The 23,234-nt window shown below is 60.7% G+C and overlaps 2 protein-coding genes across 3 annotated transcripts; both read right to left on the bottom strand.

The window, feature by feature from the left end:
* Positions 1–247: 247 nt before the first annotated feature.
* VWCE (von Willebrand factor C and EGF domains) lies at positions 248–6,889 on the bottom strand. 2 transcript variants are annotated; one of them, XM_064659814.1, is made up of 20 exons: positions 6,780–6,889; positions 5,703–5,797; positions 5,537–5,626; positions 5,040–5,168; positions 4,838–4,954; positions 4,650–4,766; positions 4,176–4,304; positions 3,800–4,077; positions 3,633–3,726; positions 3,483–3,565; positions 3,331–3,397; positions 3,141–3,250; positions 2,785–2,902; positions 2,293–2,378; positions 2,059–2,155; positions 1,900–1,982; positions 1,638–1,728; positions 1,461–1,543; positions 1,019–1,109; positions 248–917 (listed from the first exon to the last, which is right to left on the bottom strand). In XM_064659814.1, exons 1-20 carry the CDS (start codon positions 6,887–6,889, stop codon positions 334–336), a joined length of 2,652 nt encoding a protein of 883 aa, XP_064515884.1. In that variant the 3' UTR covers positions 248–333. The 2 variants fall into 2 exon arrangements, with proteins under 2 accessions (XP_064515884.1, XP_064515885.1); XM_064659815.1 differs by having other exon boundaries at positions 3,141–3,226.
* A 1,503-nt stretch (positions 6,890–8,392) lies between these two features.
* DDB1 (damage specific DNA binding protein 1) lies at positions 8,393–23,206 on the bottom strand. Its single transcript, XM_064659789.1, has 27 exons — positions 23,077–23,206; positions 21,504–21,652; positions 21,285–21,401; positions 19,787–20,008; positions 18,453–18,567; positions 18,244–18,341; positions 17,428–17,586; positions 16,999–17,082; positions 16,745–16,861; positions 15,997–16,099; positions 15,805–15,880; positions 15,619–15,727; positions 15,257–15,435; positions 14,999–15,162; positions 14,808–14,915; positions 14,397–14,604; positions 14,202–14,297; positions 13,930–14,041; positions 13,098–13,221; positions 12,725–12,889; positions 11,658–11,752; positions 11,381–11,551; positions 10,278–10,387; positions 9,720–9,889; positions 9,522–9,624; positions 9,198–9,321; positions 8,393–8,929 (listed from the first exon to the last, which is right to left on the bottom strand). Exons 1-27 carry the CDS (start codon positions 23,135–23,137, stop codon positions 8,846–8,848), a joined length of 3,423 nt encoding a protein of 1,140 aa, XP_064515859.1. The 5' UTR covers positions 23,138–23,206; the 3' UTR covers positions 8,393–8,845.
* Positions 23,207–23,234: the final 28 nt, after the last annotated feature.

Genomic DNA, 23,234 nt, shown 5'->3' with positions numbered 1-23,234 from the left:
CTGGGGACCTCCCGGCCCTCAGGACCCTTCTCCCTGAGCACCCTCGTCCCCGGGGTCTTCCCAGCCTTGGGGATCCTGATCCCTGGGCATCCCGATCCCTGGGGATCCCGGCAGGACACGTCCTCCCTGTCCCCGAACTCCAACTCCAGCACTTCCCTCCTCATCCCGCAGAGGCCGCTCATCCCAAAATTCCTGCTGAGGACAAGCCCCGGGCTCCGCGTGTTCCCAAGCAGCAGGGGACAGGGAATAAATACCAGGATGAGTTTATTGGCGGGGGGGGACAGTCGCCCCCCCTCCCCAGGGGCCTGATCCTGCAGACCCCCCTCCTCTTCCTCATCCTCCTCCTCCTCCCGGCACTCGGCACCTGGGGCTCTTCCCGCTGTCCGGCGGCGCCGCAGCGGGATCCGCATTCCCGAGGGATCCCTGAGCCCCGGGGCCGGAGCAGCCCGTGGGATCTGGGGGGGCCGCGGCCTCGGAGGGGGGGTCGGGGGGCACCGAGGGGTGTCCAGAGGGGCTCGGGGTGGTGGGGGGGGGATCCCCGGCATCCCAAATCCCGGGAAAGGGGCTGGGGGCGGCGGATGTGTTGGGAAGCAGGAGCTGGGCCAGGCGGGGGTGGGATTTGGGGGGATTGGGGTGGGAGGTACCAGGGGGTGAATCCTTAGGGATTGGGGACTGAGAGGAGGATGGGGACAGGGAGGACGGGAATGAGGATGGGGAGTGGGAGGAGGAGGGGGATGAGGATGGGGACAGGGATTGGGATGGGGATGAGGGTGAGAATACGGATGAGGACGAGGATGAGGATGGGGCCAGGGAGGAGAATGGGGACAAGGACTGGGCCAGGGATGGGACCAGGGATAAGGACGGGGCCAGGGATGGGGCCAGGTCACTGCCCTGCAGCGGAAGCCGGACATCTGTGGCTGGCACAGGGATGACTTTGGTCAGTTCCTGCCCCTCCCCCGGGACCCCCAGCCTGGGGTGGGGGTCCCCCGAGTGCCAGGAGGTCTGGGAATCCCATTACCTGGGCAGGGTGGGCAGCAGGGAGCGGGAATCACGGGGGGCTCGGAGCAGGAGTGGGGGCACGGCCGCTCCTCGCAGGTCACCTCCCCGAGCTGGCACAGGGGGGACATGGGGGGTCAGCCGGGCCTGCCAACCCCCCCGGGGCACAATGGCACCGGCACGGGCACCCCGTGGGCACAGGGACCCCACGGACAGGGGTATCCCATGGGCACAGGGACCCCATGGACACGGGCACCCCATGGGGACAGGGACCCCATGGACAGGGGTATCCCATGGGCACAGGGACCCCACGGACACCCCGCAGGCACAGGGACCCTACAGACCAGGGCACCCCCTGAACCCCAAAGGCATCCCATGGGCATGAGGACCCCCCGGGGTCGCCCCCCGGTCAGGGTCACCCCCCGGGCCCCCCGTGGTCCCCGCTGTGTCCCCTCCCAGCTCACCTGGCAGGCGCAGCGGGTGCAGGGCTGCCCCTCGGGGGTGAAGCTCTGCCCGTTCTCCACCTTCCTGCCGCGGTAGTTGCAGTCTGGGGGGGTGGGAGGGCTCGCTCGGGGGGCTCGGGGAGGCTCCGAGGGGCTCGGGAGGGTGGGTTCGGGGACCCCCCGCCCCCCCCCCGTTACCGTCACAGACGGGGCAGCAGCGGCCCTCGGGGTGGAAGGGGTAGGAGCACACGATGGCACATTCCAGAGGCGAGCAGGCCACCGATCCCAGCTGCGAGAGACCAGAGAGACCCCGTTAGGAACCCCCGGCAACGCCCCCGGAGCTTTTTTTTGGTTTTGTTTTTGTTTTTTTGTTTTTTCCTGCAACGGAGTTAAAAATCCCGGGATCAGCCCGTGGAGCCGGAGCCCCGAAAGCCGCGGGGGTGCCCAGCCCGGCCCTCACCAGGCAGATGCAGCTGAGACACGGATCCAGCTCCGACGGGAAGGTCTCGTTGTTGGAGAACACCCGCCCCATGTAGGTGCAGCCTGCGGGCAGAGCGGCTTGCGTGGGGCCCCGGGAGGCTCGGAATTCCCGGGGCCGGGAATTCCAGGGCCTCCTCACCTGCGGAGCAGTCGGGACAGCACTGCCCGGGGATCCGGATGGGGTAGGGACAGGTCTCCAGGCATTCCGTGCGCCGGCAGCTCACGGAGCCGTCTGCCTGCGGGCGGGAACACCTCCACAGACACCTCGGCATTCCCGAGCCCGCCGGGGGGGCCGCGGGCACCCCGAGGGCGGGAATGGGGAGCGGGGACGGGGACAGGCAGCAGGAGGGAAGCAGAGCAGGTTCTCATTCACCTGGCAGATGCATAACTCACAGGGATCGCCCGGAGACCAGAGCTGTCCCACGGGAAACTGCACGCCGTTGTCCTCCAGGAAGCAACCTGGGAAGGCTCCCTCTGCCCAGCTGGCCCCTAAAATCCACCCTCCCCTACACTCCCCCCTCCCTGGGCTCGGGGATTCCCAGTTTCCCACCCTCCCCATCCCCACGTGTTCCCATATCCCAACCCCTCGGCCCCTGGGCTGTCCCCCACATCCCTCTCTCCCCGTCCCTCCATCCCGTCCTCACTGTCCCCCAGCTGTCCCCCACATCCCACCCTCTCCATCCCCAAAATATCCCCACAGCCCTCCCACCTTTCCCGTCCCCAAGTGTCCCCCACAACTCGTCCCCCACATTCCAACCCCCTTTTTTCCCCCCCAGCTGTTCCCCACATCCCACTGTCCCCTGTCTCCAGCTGGCCCCCTTATCCCGCCCTCCCCGTTCCCGGGTGTATCCCTGTCCCGACTGACCGGCGGGGGCCGGAGGGTCCCGGCAGGAGGAGCAGCACTGCCCGGGGCGCAGGAGCCGCTGGTGCTGGGGGCAGTCCAGGATGGGACAGGGAGCGAAGGAACATTCCACCTCCCCGCCCTGGGAACGTGGGAATGCGTCACCGGGAGTCCCCACATCCAGCCCCAGCCTCGAGAGAGCCGGGATACCCACAGCGTCCCTGGGGACCCTCATCCCTGTGAACCCCCATCCCTGGGGACCCTCATCCGTGGGGACCCTCCTCCCTGGGGTTCCCCAGCTTTGAGGACCCTCATTCCTGGGGTGTCCCGTCCCTGCGGCTCCTCATCCCGTGGGATCCCCATCCCTGGGGTTTCCCCACCTGGCAGACACAGGTGGTGCATCCGTCCCCGTCCGGGCTGAACCGGGCCCCGTGCGCGTACGTGCGGCCCCGGAAACTGCACTTGGCTGGGAAAGGCGGAGTCAGGAGGGCTGGAGATCCAAGCGTGGATCCTCCCGAACCCTCATCTCCCAGCCCAGGGGTCCCCACAGCCCCGGACTGGGGGTCTCACCTGGATGGCAGGGGCTGGGGCAGGAGCCTGCGGGGCATTCCGGGGAAAGGCAGGAGACGTTCCCGGCCTGTGGATGGAGGTGGGATGAGGGTCCCCAAGGCTGGGAGGTCCCCAGGGCTCCGGGGGAATTCTCCCACCCCGATCCAGCTCACCAAGCAGATGCAGACGGAGCAATTCCCATCGGATGGGGAGAAGACATCGCCCTCTGCTCTGGCCACCCCCTCGTGGAGGCACCCTGTGATCCAGGGGGGATCAGGGAGGGATATCCCAGGAATTGCGGGGTCGGGGGGGCCGGGACTCACCTGTGCAGGTGGGGCAGCACCCCCCAGCCGGAGCGGGAAGCGGGTGGGAGCAGGGAATGGAGCAGCTCACGGCGTCACACAGGACTCGTCCCTCCTGCCGGGACACGCGTGGCTCATCCCAGGTCGGGATGGTGCCAAGGGAAGGTGTGGGATGGTGGGATTCTCACCTGGCAGGTGCAGCTCCGGCATCCCGGCTCCGTCCAGCGAGCGCCGGGCTCCCGGGAAACCCCGCGGTGCCGACAGCGAGGGGACGGTGGGACGGAGGTACCGGGAGACAGGGACGGAGAAGAGGGTGGGAATTGGGTCCCAGGAGCTGCCACAGGGATGTGGGGAGAGGGGGAGCCCCTCGGGAGCAGGTGGGAGCCGGGAGGGAGCAGGACGAGGGTGGGCGGGTGCTGCAGGGATTGCAGGATGGGTGACGGGGCCAGGATGGCTTTGGGATACCCTGGGAAGGAATCCAGGAAGGAAGAGACATCACTTGGGGTAGGCAAGGAGCGGGAGCGTCCTGCTCCACTCTCCCAACCCGGAGAAGGACATGGATACCTTCGCAGGACACCCTGTCTGTGCTGAGCCGGTATCCGGGGCGGCAGGAGCAGCGGAAGCTCCCGGGAATGTTGTGGCAGCTGTGCTGGCAGGAGCGGCGCATTCCCGGCCGCCGGCATTCATCCACATCTGCGGGAAAAGGGAATGGGGCAGGAGGTGTCACACCCTGGGATGTGACCCAGGGAGGAGCCCGGAGCGCTGGGATGTGCTCCCAGCATGGCCCAGGCAGGGACAGGGATAAGGTGGCAGCACTGGGATCGTGGGCCCGTGGACAACTGTGTCCCTTGGGATTCAGGGCATGGAGAGGGATGAGGGTCTGGCACAGGGTTCAGGGGCTCATGGCCACCTGCATCCCCTGGGATTCATGGCATGGGGAGGGAAGGGGGTCTGGTGTGGTGTCCACAGGCTCATGGCCACCCGCATCCCTTGGGGATACATGTCCCGGAGCGGGAAGGGCCCCATCCTGGCGCTCACCCAGGCAGGAATGCCGGTTCCCGTGGAGCTGGTATCCGGGCCGACAGGAGCAGCGGTAGCTCCCGACGCTGTTCTCGCAGCGGTGCTGGCACGGCGTGGCCTGGCACTCGTCCGTGTCTGGGAGGGGGGGCGGGATGAGGGTCAGGATCCCTCGGCATTCCCGGCCTCCCCTCCGGCCCCCCGCGCACCGCGGCAGCTGCGCCGATCCGTGGAGAGCTCCCGGCCGGAGCCGCACTGGCACACGAATCCGCCCTCCGTGTTCACGCACGGCCCCTCGCAGGCCCCGCTCCGGCACTCGTCGATGTCTGGGGGGACGCCGGGAATGCCCGGGTTTGGGATGCGGGACCTCTGGCTGCCCGCTCCCGCCGGGATATTCCCGCTCCCGCTCACCGGTGCAGCGGACGCCGTTGGGAGTCTCCGCCATGGAGAAGCCGACGGGACACACGCGGGCGACCTCCTGGCAGCCGCCGTGGTTACAGGACAGGTCACAGCCGTACTCCCCGCACGTTCCCGGAGGATCTGGGGGGTGGGTGTGGGGTCAACCGGGCACCGGGGACACCCCGGGAGCACCCAGCTCCCACCCTGATCCATGGACGCCTCAGGGAAGGGGACAGTGCTTGGAATGCTGCAAGCGGAGGGGACAGGGAGCAACGGGCCCTGCCAGGATGGGGCCACCTCCATCCCTTGGGATTCGGGGCGTGGAGAGGGAAGGGGGCACATGGCCACCCCCATCTCCTGGGATAAGTGGTATGGAGAGGGAAGGGAGTCTGGCACAGTATTCACAGGATCATGGCCACCTCCATCCCTTGGGATTTGTGGCCTGGAGAGGGAAGGGGGTCCAGCCCGGCGTCCATGGACTCACAGCCCCCCCATCCCTCGGGACGTACCTGGGCAGGTGATTCCCTGCTCCCCATCCGGGCACAGGCAGAGGTTGGGAGCGACGCAGGAGCCGCCGCCGCAGCCGAAGGAGCAGAGCGCTGCGGGAATGGGAACGGGAGCCGTGGGAACGGGAGCGGGGACCCCCCGCCCGCCCCCCCGGCTGCCCCTACTCACGCAGGGTGCACTTCCCGCTGCCCGGGGACAGCATCCAGCCGGGACAACATCCGCTGCCGGAGCCCGGGAAGCAAACGTGGGGCCCCCCGCGGCGCCTGCGGGACACCGGAGCCTGAGGCCACCCTGTCCCCATCCCTCCCGGATGGAGCCGAGGGCCTGGGAATGCCAGGACGTGCCCGTGGGAAGCAGAGCATGGCTTGGATCAGGAGGAGGCAGGAATGGCGGGGGGGCGGGGGCAAGAGGGATCCCAAAAGAAGGTGGGATAGGGAGGGAGGATTGTGTCCCAGCCATCCCAAATATCCCAGTCCGGGCAGCAGGACAGGGATGCAGGGAGAAGGACAGGGATGATGGAAGCGGGACAGGGATGCAGGGAGCAGGACAGGGATGTGGAGAGAGCAGGACAGGGATGTGGAGAGAGTAGGACAGGGATGTGGAGAGAGCAGGACAGGGATGTGGAGAGAGCAGGACAGGGATGCGGGGAGCAGGACAGGGATGAGGGGAGCAGGACAGGGGTGGGGGGAGGAGGACAGGGATGTGGAGAGCAGGACAGGGATGCAGGGAGAAGGACAGGGTTGAGGGGAGCAGGACAGGGATGATGGAAGAAGGACAGGGATGTGGAGAGCAGGACAGGAATGTGGAGAGCAGGACAGGGATGTGGGGAGCAGGACAGGGATGTGGGGAGCAGGACAGGGATGTGGGGAGCAGGACAGGGATGCGGGGAGCAGGACAGGGATGAGGGGAGCAGGACAGAGAGGCAGGGAGCAGGACAGGGATGTGGGGAGCAGGACAGGGATGTGGGGAGCAGGACAGGGATGTGGGGAGCAGGACAGGGATGCAGGGAGCAGGACAAGGATGTGGGGAGCAGGACAGGGATGTGGGGAGGACAGGGATGTGGGGAGGACAGGGATGCAGGGAGCAGGGTCATGCTCTCCGGGACCTGGCAAGAGGGAGGGAATTGCGGGGTCCCAGCCTGTCCAGGCAGCAGAACGCTGGGATGGCTGGAGCTCGGGACGCTGCCCATCTCAGGTGTAGCTGGAAAAGGGATCAGGAAAAGGGGAGGGGGGGACACAGCTCTACCTCTCCACGGCAAAGCTTCCCGGCTTCTTCCTCCCGGGATACCCCCTGGCCTGGCCGCTGGAGAGGAGCAGGGACACACAGGCAGCCTGGAAGAGCAGCTCCACCAACATGACAGGCGGCTCCAGCACTTCCCGGCTCCCGCCTTCCCGCCTCCCTTCCCGCTGGCCCTCGGCCCTGCTCCTCCTCCTCCCGCCGAGCCGGGAACAATGCGGGATCGGCGCGGGATTGGAGCGGGGATTGGAGCGGGGCGGGAGCGGCGCCAGCGGCTCCCACCCACCCCCCAAACCCACGGCGGCTCCGGGACCATCCCGACTTTGTCCCGCTCGCCCGGGATGAGTGGAGTCAGCCCAGACATTACCGCGGTGGCTCCGGGATAGGGAAGGGGGTCCCCAAGGCGCTGGGAAGCAGCAGGGAACGTATCCCCCTTTTCCCTCCTTTCCCACATCTGGCAAAACTCCGGCCTGGCCTCTTCCCACCCCTCCTCCTCCTTCTCCTGGAGGCCTTCCCAGCCCTGCACACGGCGGATAAAGGGGCCAAAGCGGAGCTGGGATAGTGGGATGCATCCCAAAGGGAGAGGGGGGCTGTGGGACCCCCCATTTCAGGCTCTCATCCAACTCCCCCCGGCCCCTCATCCCATCCTGGAGCTGGGAATGAAGCAAAGGTCACAGGCAGGTAAATGATTGATCCCGGGGAGCAAAGGGCACTATGGCCTCCAAAATTCCCAATTCAGCATGGATTTTCCCTCACAACCCTGCCCAAGGGTCAGGATCACCCAGGCAAGACACAGCAATTCCCGACTGGAGCTGCTGGGAGGGGGTCCCCGCTGGAATAAGGGATGCAGGAGCCACGGTGCTGCCACGGCAAGGTCCTTTCCTAGAGGAATGGGATCCCAAATCCCAGCTCCTGGCCCTGGAAGCGGCTCCATGGTCCTGGAAAGGGATAAATCCTGATCCAGCCCCGGCGCACGCAGTGCTTTTATCCCCCAAAAAAGGAGGGTGCCAGCATTCCATTGGCACCAGTTTTGCTGGGAAAGGGATAGCACTTCAAAGATCCGCTCCCTGGGCCTCCCAGATTTTGGGAACGAGCTGCTCCAGGCAGGTAAACAAAGCCTGAGGGAATAAAACCAGGAACAGAGTCCAGGGTCAGCTCCTACTCCGGGAAGAGATGTCCAAATACAGCCTTCTCCCTGCGGCCTCCTCGGAGAATCCAGGGTGGAAGTGGGAGCCAGGGATGCTTCCAGCACGAGCTGGAGCTCAGGGAGAGAAGGATTTGGGGAAAACCTGCCCAGGATGGGATTTGCAGGGGTTAACCTGGAGTTATGGGGAGATCCAGGCTGGGGAGAGCACGGCAAGCTCCAGGATAACCCCCAAATTCCACGAGGAAGAAGGTGGGAGAGCAGGAGGAGGATTATTAATGAGCAGCCAGAGGATGGAAAATCCGGGTTTCCCTAAAAAGTGAGCCAAAAACCTGCCTCTCAGGGAATTCCCAGTGCTGCTGGCAACCGGGCAAGGAGCTAAAATTCCCTACAAATCCCAGAAAAATGCACTTGGAAAACAGGGGTTCCCAAGGTCCCCCAGGTGAGGCCACAGCTGTGATTCCTCAGGACACGGATCTTTCCTCTTGGACTACTTTATTTGGTAAAACTCCGCAATCAACAAGAGCTTGAGCTTCCCAGAATTCCCTCCCTGAGCGAGGAATGGATCCTGTGGAGAGTTATTATCCCGCTCGGCTGCTCCTCCAGCTTCGACTCCTCTTCCTCAATAAAACACAAGGAATCCAAAAAAAAGAAAAAAAAAAAAAAGGGATCAAAAGCCAAAAAAAATGAGTCAAATCTACCAAAGACACCAGGGAAGAGGGAATCGCATCCCGGTGGATCACCCAAGGGAAGGGACAGTTCTGGGCACAGCCGAGTCCACAGGATCCATGAATCCCAGCGGGAAGCGACCGACACCCCCCCAAATTCCTAACAAGCTGCTCTTCCTCGGGAGATTCCGGCCCCTCCGGTGTTGGGCACGGCTGGGGAAGGATCCCCCGGCTCCGGGGGGAGGGAATGATCCCGAATCCTGCTAATGGATCCGGGTGAGCTCCTCCACGATCTTGATCAGGTCGTCCACGGTGGCTTCCCGCTTCATCCCGCTGCCGTCGTCGATCTGCGCGGGGAGGGAAAGGCGTCGGAGGCGCTCCCAGACCGTCCAGGAGGGCGTGGATTTAGGGTTTCCCAGGGAGGCTGTGGCCTCCCTATCCCTGGAAGTGCTCCAGGCCAGGTTGGAGCAACCTGGGATAGGTGTCGGAGCTGGAGCTGGACAGGCTCGGGGGTCCCCTTTAACCCAAAGCTTTCCATGGATCTACGATTCCATGACTTACCGAGCCTGGATTCCTGACTCCAAGGAATTCCTGACTCCACGTTCCCGAACTCACCTGCAGGTTTGCCACCACTTCCTGCATCTTGGGCCTGCTGATATCCAGGAAACTCTCGATCAGGTCCCCGTCGATGAATCCCGTGGCCGGCTCCGTCTTCCGCTCCGTGTGGAACGACCTCCAGGTGCCAGATCCGTCAAGGAGCCAAATCCCCAGGGAATAACTCCTTGGTGGTGCCCATGGCAGGGCTGGGTTAATGGCTGCACCCCCTCACCTCGGAGGGCTTTTCCAACCTTAATTCCACGGCTGCCCAAACCCGATCCCACCGAGCGAGCCCCCCCCCTGCCCCCGGAGCAGGTTCCGGGCTGGAATCCCAAAGGATATAAGGAATGCTCGATCTTCCCCACGCTCTTGATGACTTTGTTGAGCCTGTTCTGCATGTCCAGGAGCAGGTTGTACCAACTCTCCGACAGCGACGTCACCAGCCCTGCGACGGGAACACCGGGAATACTCGGAATTGGACGGGCCTTCAGGCCCCTTCCCGCCCGACCCATTCCAGGATTCCCCGGGGATGCTCCTCACCGATCATCCCGTTGACGGTGCCGAAGAGGACGGAGCCCTGGGTGGGCGTGGAGGTCTCTCCCAGGTTCTGCATGACCAGGGATCCGTGGCAGAAGACGTTGACGAATTCCCCGAGGTGGGATAATCCCACTTCCTGCAGGTGCTGCCGCTCCTCGTCCGTCGTGGCCGCGCTGGAATTCCAAACACTCAGGATGGGGGATCTCCAGAGCTTCCCCTGCTCCCAAGAGGGGGGATGCTCCCCCCCAGCTTTCCTCAAGGTTCCAAAGCTTCTCCTGTTCCCACCCCACGGATGCTCCCCCAGCTTTCCTGAGGGTTCCAAAGCTTTTCCTATTCCCACCCTGGGAATGCTCCTCCAGCTTTTGTGAAGGTTCCAAAGCTTCCCCTGCTCCCAAGAGCTGGGAATGCTCCAAAGCTTCCCCTGATCCCACCCCACTGCTCCCCAGAGCTGGGAATGCTCCTCCAGCTTTCCTGAAGGTTTTCCAAAGCTTCCCCTGCTCCTAGGAATGTTCCCTCAGTATTCCTGAGGGTTCCATGCCATGCCATGCCAGCCTGACCCACCTGTCCTTCTGGCACACAAACAGGTTGAAGGCGTTCTCTGCTCCCAGGAAATTGTCGTCATCCAGGATCTCCACGGCACTCATCCAGTTGGGATTGAAATCCCGGGCAATCTGGAAGGGAACGGGAGACAACGGTGTGTCCAGACGGGCCGGGCTGGGATCCAGCATCCTTATCCCACCAGGATTTGGGAGCGAGGCAGGCTCCAGCCTGGCCCTCCCTGCTCCAGAAAGCAGGAAAGGCACCAAGTGCCTCCTGGAGATGATCCTGGTCTGAGTGGCCCTGGGAGAACATGGAGAAGGCTGTGCCAAAGCCACTCCCAGGGATTTAAACCCCCAGACTGCAGCTACACAGTTCCAAGTGGACTCCAGGAATTCCAGATGGCACTTGCCCTGCTCCCAAGGGTTGGGGATACTCCCTCAGCTTTCCTGAAGCTTCCAAAGCTTCTCCTATTCCCACCCTGGGAATGCTCCTCCAGCTTTCCTGAGAGTTCCAAAGTGTCCCCTGTTCCCAAGAGCTGGGAATGCTCCTCCAGCTTTCCTGAGAGTTCTAAAGCTTCTCCTACTCTCATCCTAGGAATGCTCCTCCAGCTTTCCTGAAGCTTCCACTGCTCCCAGTGTGCTGCTCCTCAGAGCTGGGAATGCTCTTCCACAGCTTTCCTGAGAGTTCCAAAGCTTCTCCTATTCCCACCCTAGGAATACTCCTAAAGCTTTCCTGAAGCTTCCAAAGCTTCTCCTATTCCCACCCTAGGAATACTCCTCCTACAGCTTTCCTGAAGCTTCCAAAGCTTCTCCTATTCCCACTCTGGGAATGCTCCTACAGCTTTCCTGAAGCTTCCAAAGCTTCTCCTATTCCCACCCTAGGAATACTCCTCCTACAGCTTTCCTGAAGCTTCCAAAGCTTCTCCTATTCCCAAGGGCTGGGAAGCTTCCCCAGCTTTCCTGAAGCTTCCAAAGCTTCCCCTTGCTCCCAAGAGCTGGGAACGCTCCCCCAGCTTTCCAGAAGGTTCTATCCCATCCCAGCCCACCCCTGCTCCTCCCTGGACGATCCATCCCACAGGGATCCCTGCGAATCCTCCCCCACAATTCCCGGCACCGCTCCCGCACCTCCTCGAAGTTCCCTTCCATGGGTTTGTACGCCAGGAGCAGCACGGAGCGCATCAGGTCCCCCACCAGGATGAAGTCCCCCTTGGTCTTCAGGTAGAGGGCCATGATGTTGTTGTAGTGGTTGCACTCCGTGCGCAGCTCCTTCTCCGCCGTCCACTCGTACAGCCGCACCTGCGGAGCGGGACACGGGTCGGGATGTGCCCCACGGAGCCGGGATGTGCCCCACGGAGCCGGGATGCGCTCCCCAAACACCCACCCGGACCTCCCCGGCCCTCACCGTGCTGTTGATGCTGGCCAAGAGCTTCCCGTTGAATTCCACCATGGAATACACGGCTCCCTTGACCTCCTTCTCGGCCAGGCTCTGCAGCTTCCCTGGAATAAAGCCGGGAATCGCTGGGGGCTTCTTCCAAAGGGTCGGAAGTCAAGGGGACGGCCCTGAACCTTCCTGCCTGAAAAACTCGCTCAGAGGGACACGAGTGACGTGGGAATGGGGGAGAGATGACGTGGGAATGGGGGGAAAAGGGACATGGGGATGGGGGGGAAAGGGACATGGGAATTTGGGGGAAAAGGGACACGGGAATGGGGGGAAAAGGGACATGGGAATGGGGGAAAAGGGACATGGGAATTTGGGGGAAAAGGGACATGGGAATGGGGGGAAAGGGACATGGGAATTTGGGGGAAAAGGGACACAGGAACGGGGGAAAAGGGACATGGGAATGGGGGGAAAAGGGACGCGGGATGGGGGAAAAGGGACACGGGAATGGGGGGAAGAAGGACAAGGGAATGGGGGGGAAAGGGACATGGGAATGGGGGGAAAAGGGACATGGGAACGGGGGAAAAGGGACATGGGAACGGGGGAAAAGGGACATGGGAACGGGGGAAAAGGGATGCAGGAATGCAGGGAAAAGGGACACGGGAATTTGGGGGAAAAGGGACACAGGAACAGGGGAAAAGGGATGTGGGAATGGGGGGAAAAGGGACAGGGGTACAGCACAACATGCAAAGGAAATCCCAGAATCCAGGACTGGGGAGGGATTCCTGGGAGATGGGGAAGCAAATCCCAGAATCCAGGGCTGGGGAGGGATTCTTGGGAAGCAAGTCCCATATTCCAGGGCTGGAGAGGGATTCCTGGGATTCTCCAGGAGATGTGGAAGCAAATGGCAGGATCCAGGCCTGGGAAGGGATTCCTGGGCTTCTCCAGCAGATGGAGGGAAAGGGGACACACTGGGACAAATCCCACCTGTGGGCACTTCCCTTGGGAAAAGCTCTGCCTGCTCCAGGGTGTGAGGAGCTCATCCGAGCCAAAAAGCTGGATGTTTCCAGGTGGGAAGCCCTCGTTCTTACCGTCGGAGTAGTGGAAGACGACGATCCGGCCCTGCTTGGGCTCGGCCTCCTCGGGATACACCATGGCAGTGCCCACGATGAAGTAGGTGTTGGGATCCTTTCCCAACTTACAGGACACCAGGCTCAGGGCATACTCGTTCTGCAGGAATTGGTGAGCGTGGAGCACTGGGGAAAAGGAGAAACTCTGGGATCATCCCGGACATCCCCTCTGCTGCTCCCCCACCATCGGCCAACGCCGCTCCCTAAACCTCGTGGCTGGTGTTCCTCCAGGAACACGCAAAATCCCGGATTTGCAGAGGTTTTGAGGATCACCAGCCTCGACCCGTGGGGTTTTCCAGGTGGGAAAAGCCGGATTTAGGGATGGGCCAGGTACCTTCGAAGGTGTGCTGGTCTATGATGAGCAGGTTGTGAACTTCCACCTCCTCTCCGAAGGACGTTTCGTGCGGAGCGGTGCTGCTGGAAAACAGCTTGGAGGTGCTCACGCTGCTGGATAAGGCCTGGAAAACGGGAAAACCTGTCAGATCCCGGCACTGCTCGGCATATCCACACAGCCTGAGGCAAGCAGGGAGCAGGAGAACGGATGGAAGAGAAGGTGGAGTAAGGAATGAGTAAAGGGACACGCTCCCTGCTCCTGCAGGGGGGGGCTGAGTGAGGGAACTGGGGCTTCCAGAGGTGGATCCCTGGGAAAAGGAAACCCCTGGAGGGCACAGAGAAGCCCATGTGGGATAGGGAAGGAGCAACACCCAAAAATAAAGGGATTGCAGGGAAAGGGGCGTGGGAAGCGGGACCTGGTCACCCCCATGGAGAGATCCCACCAGCCCGTTCTTGGAAGGAGGAATTCCTCCACAGCTTTGGAAGGGAAGGCTGTCAAGGAAAACCTGGATTTGGCCTGGGGAATTATATCCCCACGGAGCAGGGGTGATCCAGCCTGGGATCTCAGATCCCTGATACAGGGATGATCCCAGCTGGGATCTCAGATCCCTGATACAGGGATGATCCAGCCTGGGATCTCAGATCCCTATGGAGCAGGGATGATCCAGCCTGGGATCTCAGATCCCTGATACAGGGATGATCCAGCCTGGGATCTCAGATCCCTGATACAGGGATGATCCCAGCTGGGATCTCAGATCCCTATGGAGCAGGGATGATCCAGCCTGGTCTCTCACATCCCCACGGAGCAGGGATGATCCAGCCTGGGATCTCACCTGGGTGCTGGCACTGGGCCTGAGGGCTGTGGTGCCTCCACTGGCATCCTGCACCTCGATCCGACTGGAAAGGACCCCAAAACACTGGGATACCTCTTGGTAGCAGATCTTCCTGCAGGATGAACAGGAGAGCTGGGCCAGGCCATTCCAGGGAAGCCCTGGAGGCAACACGAGCCGTTCGCTCCCTGCCTGAGCCCACCCCGGGATAGCGACACCACCCACCCGTCCCCATCCCAGGAACCCTCATCCCAGGAATCCTCATCCCAGCTCACCTGGGCGACTCGTAGAGGGGAACGGTGCGGATGTGGAGCTTCTGGATCTCGTCGATGGTCCCGATGGTCAGGGTGCTGTTGTTGGCCAACGCCAAACTGCCCCGGGGGGAGAGGAAAAAAAAAATAATCAAGGAAATCTTAGGGAACAGTCAGAACCTCTCTGCGCTCCACGTCCCGGCAGATCCCGGGGCTCACCTGTCGGGATACCCGTCGGAATTGAGGGGGCACATGTAGTTGACCTCCTTGAGGTTGACGTTGGAGAAGACCAGCTTGTGGTTGCTGCTGTAGATGACGGTGGGGCGGTCGGAGCAGGCGAAGACGTTGGTGGTGGACAGGGAGCGGAACGTCCTCAGGACCGTGGGCTGCGTGCCCAGGGTCACCTTCTTCCGGTCGCTCAGCGAGCCTGGAGCCAGGGAAAACAACCACTGGGATCTCCCGGGACACCTCGGGATGGAAGGAGCGTGGAAAAGGCGCCCCGGGTGTAAAGATCTGGCCGGCTCCTTTCTCTGGAGGGATCCGCCCCAATTCCCACCGCCCGGGGCTGGGGAAAGCACGAAAGCGTTCCAGAGGGAGGGAGAAACACGGGAAAGGAAGGGCAAAGGTCACCTGTCTCCAGGCTGAGCCCGAAGTAGAAGAGGGCTCCGTCCCCCAGGGCGCACAGGAGGTAGTGGCTGCTCTCGAACGTCGTCATGAGGATGGAGCGCGGGATAATCTCTGCGGGAAGCGGGAAAAAGGACGGATGAGGCCACCCGGGGCTCGGGCAGCGGCTGCCGCCATTCCCCTGGGGAAGCTCCCACCTCCTCCCAGCATCTCCTTGTGCAGCAGCTCGAAGGACGGGAGCTTCAGGATGCGGGCGGAGATGTCGGTCCAGAGCCCGATGGCGCAGAGCGGGGACATCCCGTTGGAGTCTCCCAGGGGAGTGATGTCCAGGCAGGCCACCTCGTGCTCCATCTCCGTGCAGCTGGGAGGGAGGGAGGAAGGAGCACAGGCGTCCCTCACGATCCCGAATCCCAGCGCTCCCGGAGCGCCCGGGGTGGGCTGTGCCCGACCCGCACCTGATCTGCCGGAGCTCCTGGGGACGGATTTCCAGGTAGAACAGGGCTCTTCCCACGGCCACCACCACCTGGCTGGTGTTGCAGGAGGCGACGCTGATGTTCTTCCCGTTGGGCTCCTTCCACTCGCTCACCAGGCATTTGGGCTCCTGGCTCACCAGGCGCACGGAGGCGGAGGTGATCTGGGAAGAGAGCGCGGAAAAATCATGGAAAACGCGAGCGAGAAGCTCCCTCTGCTCCGTATCCCTTAGAAACAGGAACCCAGGATCCCATTTGCTGATCCCTGACAACACCCCAGATTAGCCCCATGATCCACAGGGATCACCAGGAGAGCCATATCCGTGCTTCCCCCGGGCTGGAATTACCTGGATCAGCTGCTGATGCGCCACGTTCCCGCAGAAAAACGTCTGCTGGTCATCCACAAATCCCGTGAGCTCCGTCTCTTCCACCTCCTCCCCGTTCAACATCAGAACTCTGGAAAGGGAAGGGAACTCCCGTTCATTCCTGCTCTGGCACGTGGTGAGAGCTCTGGAGCGAGAATCCCCCTTTACCTGGTCTGTCCAACAAAGGAGAGCACCAAGGTGTTGTCCGTCTCCCGGTGAGGATCCGACCGCAGCGGCCACAAGCCTGGGAAAAGAGGCCACAGTTCCTCACGTAATTCCTCTTAATTCCACATCCCGACGTCATCCGTGCCTGTGCTGTCCCCTCCCAGGCTGTGGGACACCACGGATCGCCCCCCTCACCTTTAATTCCCGGCAGGTCGATGCTGGCGTGCTCGTGGATCCCGATGCCGTTCCGGATGATCCGCAGGGATCCCTCTTTGAAGGCGCCGGAGCAGGTGACCAGCTGCAGGAGGAGCAGGTGGGATTTACCAGCCGTGGCTGGGAAGCTTTCCCACCCCTCTCCGGGTTCACGGGAAGATGGGGAACCCATCTGAGGATCACGGAATCCTGGAATGGTTTGGCTTGGAAGGGACCTCAAACATTTCATCCCTTTCCATGGGATTTCCACATTCCTTTCAGATCAGGTTGCTCCAAGTCTTGTCCAGCCTGGCCTTGGACACTTCCAGGGATGGGACATCCACAATCTCTGTGGGCACCTCCTCCAAGGAATTTTTTTGGCAGCTGATCCTTCCCCCATGGCACAAAGGCAGACCCTTCCTCATGGATATCCTGGAATTAACCTCCTACCGCTCCAGGAAAACACTTATCCCAATCCCAGCACCCAGATATGACTCCGAGATCCTCCAATAAACAGTTTGGAACCTTTTCCTTTCCTTTTCCAGGGAAGCTGTGGCTGCCCCACCCCTGGAATTGCCCAAGACCAGGTTGGACGGGGCTTGGAGTTAACCTGGGATAGTGGAACGTTGGGTTGGAACCAGATGATCCTTCCAACCCAAACCGCTCCGGGATTCTACGGACAGCTCATGGGTACACCTGGCCGGCCCAGAAATTCCCAGGAGCGAGGTCAGAAAAGCAGGATCAGGGATACCTGTCCCTGCCCTTGTCTCTCCAGGTCCACCACACACATGTCCACGATGGGCCCGAGGTTGGTGAAGGTCTCCATGGCCACCACGTAGGATCCCTGCTCGTTGCTGTCCACGTTGAGCTGGGAATAAACACCGGGATCAATCCTTGGCTTCCAAGGAGCGGGATAAAAAGGGCAGGCGAGGAGAAGAGCGGGAAAATTTATCCACATCCCAAGGTTTTGGTGGGAACCGAGGCCAGGAGGGAGGGGCCACGTACCTTCACCAGCTGGGAATCTCCAAGCCTGGATCCAACAAACACCACTCCGTTATCCAGGTAGGTCAGGCACTCTGCTATGGATGTCTAGGAATTGGGAAAAGGCAGGGAAAGGTCTCAGGAACACCTCGAGAGCGCCACTACCGAGAGCTGTTTATCCAACAGGAAATCCCTGGGCACGGGAAAGGGATTTAAGCCCTTCATAAATCCCACAGAGCCTGAGCTTCTCCCTCGGAAACAGGGAAAAAAAACTGGGATGAAGGTGTAAAAAAACTGGGAAGAAGGTGTGAATTTAAGAAGGAATTTTCCAGCAACCAAAATGTTAAAGCTGTGAAAAATGGGAAGAATCACCATCCCAGGATCCAAAAGGGACACAGTTCCTACAGGGAGCCTTTCCAGGCTTGGGAAAATCCCAGGAAAGGTGAGTCCTACCTCTCCCAGCAGCTCCACACGCAGGTCCTTCAAGGTGACGGTGCCATCCATCTGCTCTTCCTTTTCCAGGAGCAGCATGAAGAGCCTTCCTTCCATGTCTCCCAGCAAATACCGGGAGCCGTTGGGATCCACGCGGTTGTGGCACACGATGGTGCTTTGCTGCAGGGAAAGGAGGGAATTCTTGGAATCCACTGGAACAGCCCCAGAGCTGGAGCTCAGGTGACTCATTCCCTGCTTCAGCATCCCAGACTCACTATCCCACAGCTCCAGGCTCCCATTTTTCCATCCAAGATTTAGGGTTCTTTCCTTATTTCCAGCTTAAAAAGGACCTTTGCATGGTAATTCCAGCCTGGAGCAGCATCTCAACCGTGCCATTGCTCCCACTAAATGTGGGAAGTGGGCTGTTATTCCCACAAAATCCACAAATCCAACCTCCATCCCAAAACCCCTAAGTCTGTCCTTCTCTATCTCCCAAGTCTCCAAGGGGCTCATCCATATCTTCTGCCTGAAACACGACCAGGCTCCCACTTGGAATTCTGCCCAAACCACACCTTAAATCCTAATTAATCCCATTCCATGGGGCCCAAACATTCCAGGCTCTGCCCCTTTTCCAAGAGTCCCACAGACCATGGATACAAAGGTGACTGTTTGGGAAGGCAAAGCCCTGGAAGTCCAAGCACTATTAGGCCACGCTTGGGATGGCAGCGGTTGGAATTCCCGCCTGGAAGGACTAGGAAAGGAGGAATTCTGCAGGGTTCAGGACTGGGCAAGGAGGAATCCCATGGGATTCAGCCCTGGATTTCCACATCCACCCACCTTGATGATGGGAGGAGCAATAGCCAGGTACTTGTCCCCGTTGTGGTAGGTGATGGATTCCTGGCCGATGATGATCGCGCCTCCGAAGGGCTCCGGAACTGCGGGAACAACGACAAATATCCCACGAGTCTTTCCCTGTGCGGAAAAACTGAGGCATCCAGGCTGGGGGAAAAAAACCAAAAAAACTGGGAAGGAAGATCTTTCCCAACCTGCAATGACCATGGAGGCTTCGGCCTCCACGTTTTCCTGCTTCCAAGGGCCTTTGTTGAATTCCTTCTCCCGCAGGGACACCTCGTACGTCTTCACGTGCCGGCCCTGGGGGTCCTGCAGGAGGAGACACAAGATCCCAGAAATCAGGAAATTCCACCTCATCTCCTGAAAAAACAGCATTCCAGGCAGCTGGGGAACCTTCCCAGCTCCTCCTCTCCCTTCTCCCTTCTCAAACCAGGCTGCTGGTTCTCCCAGCGTTCTCCGCATATAAACCGACCTCTGGATAAACCTCTGGGCCAAGAGAGGCTGGGAAGCATTTTCCCAGTGTTATCCAAGGGATTTTCTGGGATTTGTGTTCACCTGACAATGCTGGAGCAAGAATATCGCTATGAAATATCACCTCCAGCTCCAGCAAACCTTCAGGAATCCAGTTTTTTCTTGCTGTATTCCCCCTTTTTCCGTTCTCTTCCCACGGCTTTAGAACTTCCCCAAAATTATCCCAGTCCCTGCTGCTCTATTTGGTCCAAATCCCGGGATAATGGTTAATAAATAGAGAAGGAATGAAGGCAGCTGCTTGGAAGAATCCCCCTTTCCACAGGCAGGGATAAAAATAATCCAGAGCTTTACAAGATCCCGCTCGTGCTCCAAAGATTTTTGAGTGTTAGACATGGAATCTTGGAATCATTAAGGCTGGAAAGCCCTCTAATCATCCAATTGTTCCCTGAAATCCCAGGTACGTGGTGACAAAGTGGTTTCTCCCCCATTCCTTGGCTCAGGAACAATTTGGGAGGATCCAGCAGTGCCCAAACAGGGAATAATGGAATCACTGCTGCCATGGGATAACCTGGAATTTGGCAAAGGAAAGCTAATCCCTCGCTCAGTCGGCACAGCAATGGCTCTTGGGATTAAAACAAGGGTTTGGAGAAGGCCTGGAATGCTCCTTCCTGGAAGAGCCAAGTGATAGGAGAGATTATGGATCGTGGATCGTCTTTACACTTGGAGCTGCCTCCCAAAAATCCCAATTGCCTTGTTTTTTAAGGAAAGGCTCAAGTGTCACTCTGGGAAACAACTGATCCTGGATCTAATCCAATTGCTGGAGTGATCCATGAGCTCCTCTGGAGGGTTTAACAAGGAAAATATTCCCATCCAAGGCAAAACTGCCCAGGAATTCTGTGGGAAAGCATCACTTCCTCTCTCCCAGAGCTGGGAAAAAGCAACACATGGAGGTTCCTAACGAGCCTGGAAGGGCCAAAATCACCCGAACCAGCCTCTGGAAAACCTTTGGAGCCCTCGGCTCCACCCTCCACGTGGATTTTCCACGGCAAAGCAGTACCTGGTAGACGAAGCAGATGGTGGGAGCTTGGCATCCGTAGAGGAATTTGACGTCGATGACCTGGAGCTCTTCCAGGCGGATGTTGAAGGCTTTCAATTCCTTGTTCTCCCTGTCCAAGGGAATGACCTTGAAGAGGCCGTCGTAGAGCCGGAGCCCGATCATCCGGCACTCGGGATCGATGATCCCGATGATCCCGGTCTCGGAGGGGCGGCCGATGCGATCCTGGGGGACAAACCCAGGGAGGAGGGAAGGGAAAAGGGGATTAGTGCCGGGAAAAAGATCCCCGGGGGGCTCCAGAAAAACCAGCCCACAGAATTCCAGCTGGGAAACCACCAAGCCTAAGGAGGAGATGCTTTTCCACCTGGAATTGCTCCCGCACCGCTCCTTCTCTCCTGGGAATCTGGCGCTGTGGGATCAGCCCCTAAACCTGGTTTTCCAGCCCCGACTCTGCACTGGATGATCCAGAGGAGCCACATCCCTTTCCTGGTCTCTGCTTTGATATCCATGACCAAACATCCCCCTCCCAAAATCCAGCGCTGTTATCCGCTCCCACAGACCCCTTGGAGTTCCTTGGCTGGGAATGACTTTGGCACCTCCATGTGCCAAGGGCTTTTCCCAAACATTCCTGACAGGAGATTCCCACCTCCACCTCCTGCCCATCATTCCCAACACCACCCCAGCAAACAACAGTCACAAGTTCCCAAAGAACTCATTTCCGAGGGAAAATTCGAACCTTACTAATTTTCTTTAAGTTTCATTTATTATCCCATATTTATTATTCCCAAGAACACAGATGTGTCCAGATTGGAGCATCCTGATCTAGGGAAGGTGCCCCTTCCCATGGTAGGGGGTGGAATTGGATGAGCCTGAAAGGCCCACCCGAACCATTCCAGGATTCCATGTGCTCCCTGGTTGGGATATTGGGAATAAATCCTTCCCTGTGAGGGTGGTGAGGCCCTGGAACGGATTCCCAGAGAAGCTGTGGCTGCCCCATCCCAGGAAATGTCCAAGGCCAGGTTGGACAGGGCTTGGAGCAGCCCTGGGAGGTGTCCCTGCCCGTGGCAGTGGGTGGGACTGGGTGGGATCTAAGTCCCTTCCATCCCAAAACATTCCATGATTCCATGCCCTATTTAGATGGAATATTGGGAATAAATCCCTCCCTATGCGGGGTTGTGAGGCCTTGGAATGGATTCCCAGGGAAGCTCTGGCTGCCCCATCCCTGGAAGTGTCCAAGGCCAGCTTGGACGGCAGCAACATTCCCTGCCCGTGGGAAGGAACAACCTTTCACTGGATGAGCTTCAAGCTCCTTCTTCCAACCCAAACCGCCCCAGATTTCCCAGAATCCCAGACCAAAAGTAACTCTGGAAGCACCCAAGGCGCCAGGCGACTCATCCCAGATCCAGCGGCACCCGCAGCACCTCCAACCCAAACAACCGGCACGGATCCGGCCGCGGCCGGACACCGGCATTCCCGCTCCCGGCGCTCCGGCCGCCCTCACCTGCACGTTGCCGTGGGCGCGGGTGATGATGTCGATGCTGTCCCCGCTCTGCTTGTACTCCAGGATGCAGGCGTTGTACTTGGCCGTCAGGATGAACAGCAGGTCCTTGCTCTCCCCCTGCGCGGGAAATGTGGGTGCCGCACATTCCAGAGGCCGTTCCGTGATGGGAAAACCCCCCCAGGCCCCCCCCCAGCCTCGGGGCGCTGTCCCGGGACGCACCTTGGGGCGGAAGAGCTCCATGACGGCGGTCTTGCCGTACATCCCCACCTCCTTGACGGGCCGCAGCCCCTCGGCCGTGACCACGTAGATCTCCAGCCGCGTGTTCTTGGCGATCAGCAGGTTCAGGTCCTCGGAGGAGGTGAAGTGGCCTGGGAAAAGCGGGGAGGCCTCAGGGATCTCCCGCCACCCCAGGGATCTCCCGCCACCCCAGGGATCTCCCGCCACCCCAGGGATCTCCCGCCACCCCAGGGATCTCCCGCCGATCCTCGGTTTGCCTCCCGAAGCCCCCGATTCCTCCCCCCGCAGCCCCCTCGGGAACCGCGTTCCCGGAGCTCGGGCTCCACGTTTTGTCCCAGGAATCCCTTTCCTTGCTGCCTTTCCAAGGGAATTCTCATTCCTGGGGTTTCTTCAACACCTTCTGCCCCCCCACCCTGTTATAGAGCTCAGGGACTCCCCTGGATCCCCATTTCCAGCATCCCAAAGTCCTTCTGGGATCCCCAAAATCCCCCAGGCCCATATCCCCCATATCCCAAAACTTCCCCTGTATCTCCAAAACCCCCCCCATACCCTAAAACCCCCCGGGATCCCCAAACCACCAAACCCCCTCCACATCCCAAATTCCCCTCCAGTGCCCCCAGACCCCCCCATCCGAACCCCCCCCAGGACCCCAAAGTCCCACTGATACCCACAACCCCCCCTGTAACCCCAAAACCCCCCTGTACCCCAAAATCCCCCCATATCCTCAACCTCTTCCCCCCATACCCCAAACCCTCTCATAGCCCAAAACCCCCCGGAACCCTAAAACTCCCCCCATACCTCAAACCCTCCTGTATCCCACTCCCCACCCTCCTCCAGGGCCCCCAAACCCTCCATATCCTAAAACTTTTCTGCACCCCAAAGCTCCCCTGTGTCCCCAAACCCGCCCTGCACCCCAACCCTGCCTGGGACCCCCAAACCCACCCAGGAGCGCAAACCCCCCTGGAACCAAATCCCCCCCCCGGGACCCTCAAAACTCCCACGTACCCCAAACCCCCCCAGTGCCTCCAAACCCCCGCCAGGACCCCCAGCTCCCACCTGTACCCCAAACCTCTGTCTGGGAATCCCAACTCCTCCACCCCATTCCCCTTCGACCCCCAAACCCCCCAGCCCCTGGTATCCCCCATACCCTAAAACCCTCCCGGGGCCAACACCTCCCCCAAACTCCCCCGGGACCCCAAAACCCTCCAGAACCCCACTCCACCCCCTATACCCTAAACCCTGCTCCGGACCCAAATCTCCCCGGCGCCCCCAACCCCGCACTGACCCCCCAGGAGTCTCAGTCCCCCCCAGAGCCCCCGGGACCCCCAAAGCCCCTCCGGAACCCCAAAACCCTCCCGGGACCCCAAACCGCCCCGCACCCCAACTCCCCCGTTGCCCCCCAGCACCTCCATCTCCCCGCACCCCAAACCCCTCCCGGGTCCCCTCATCCCCGCCCGGAGACCCCAAAACGCCTCGTCCGAGGACTCCCAAACCCTCTCCGGTACCGAACCCCCCCAAACCGAGGGGTGTCCCCCCGGCCGCCGCCGCGCGGTACCGGTGACGCAGCCATTGACGGCCGTCGGCTTCTGCGCCGTCACCACGTAGTTGTAGGACATGTTTGGGGGTCCCGGGGGATCCCGGGGGGGCCGAGAGCGGAACCGGGGAGGAACCGGGAGCGCAGCCGCTCCGCGCCGCCGCCGCTTCCGGCGGAAA

This window comes from Pseudopipra pipra, chromosome 6 (genome assembly GCF_036250125.1).
Source record: "Pseudopipra pipra isolate bDixPip1 chromosome 6, bDixPip1.hap1, whole genome shotgun sequence".
Classification (NCBI taxonomy): domain Eukaryota; kingdom Metazoa; phylum Chordata; class Aves; order Passeriformes; family Pipridae; genus Pseudopipra; species Pseudopipra pipra.
The sequence above is the reverse complement of the archived record's forward strand: the minus strand, read 5'-3'. Positions and strand labels throughout refer to the sequence as shown.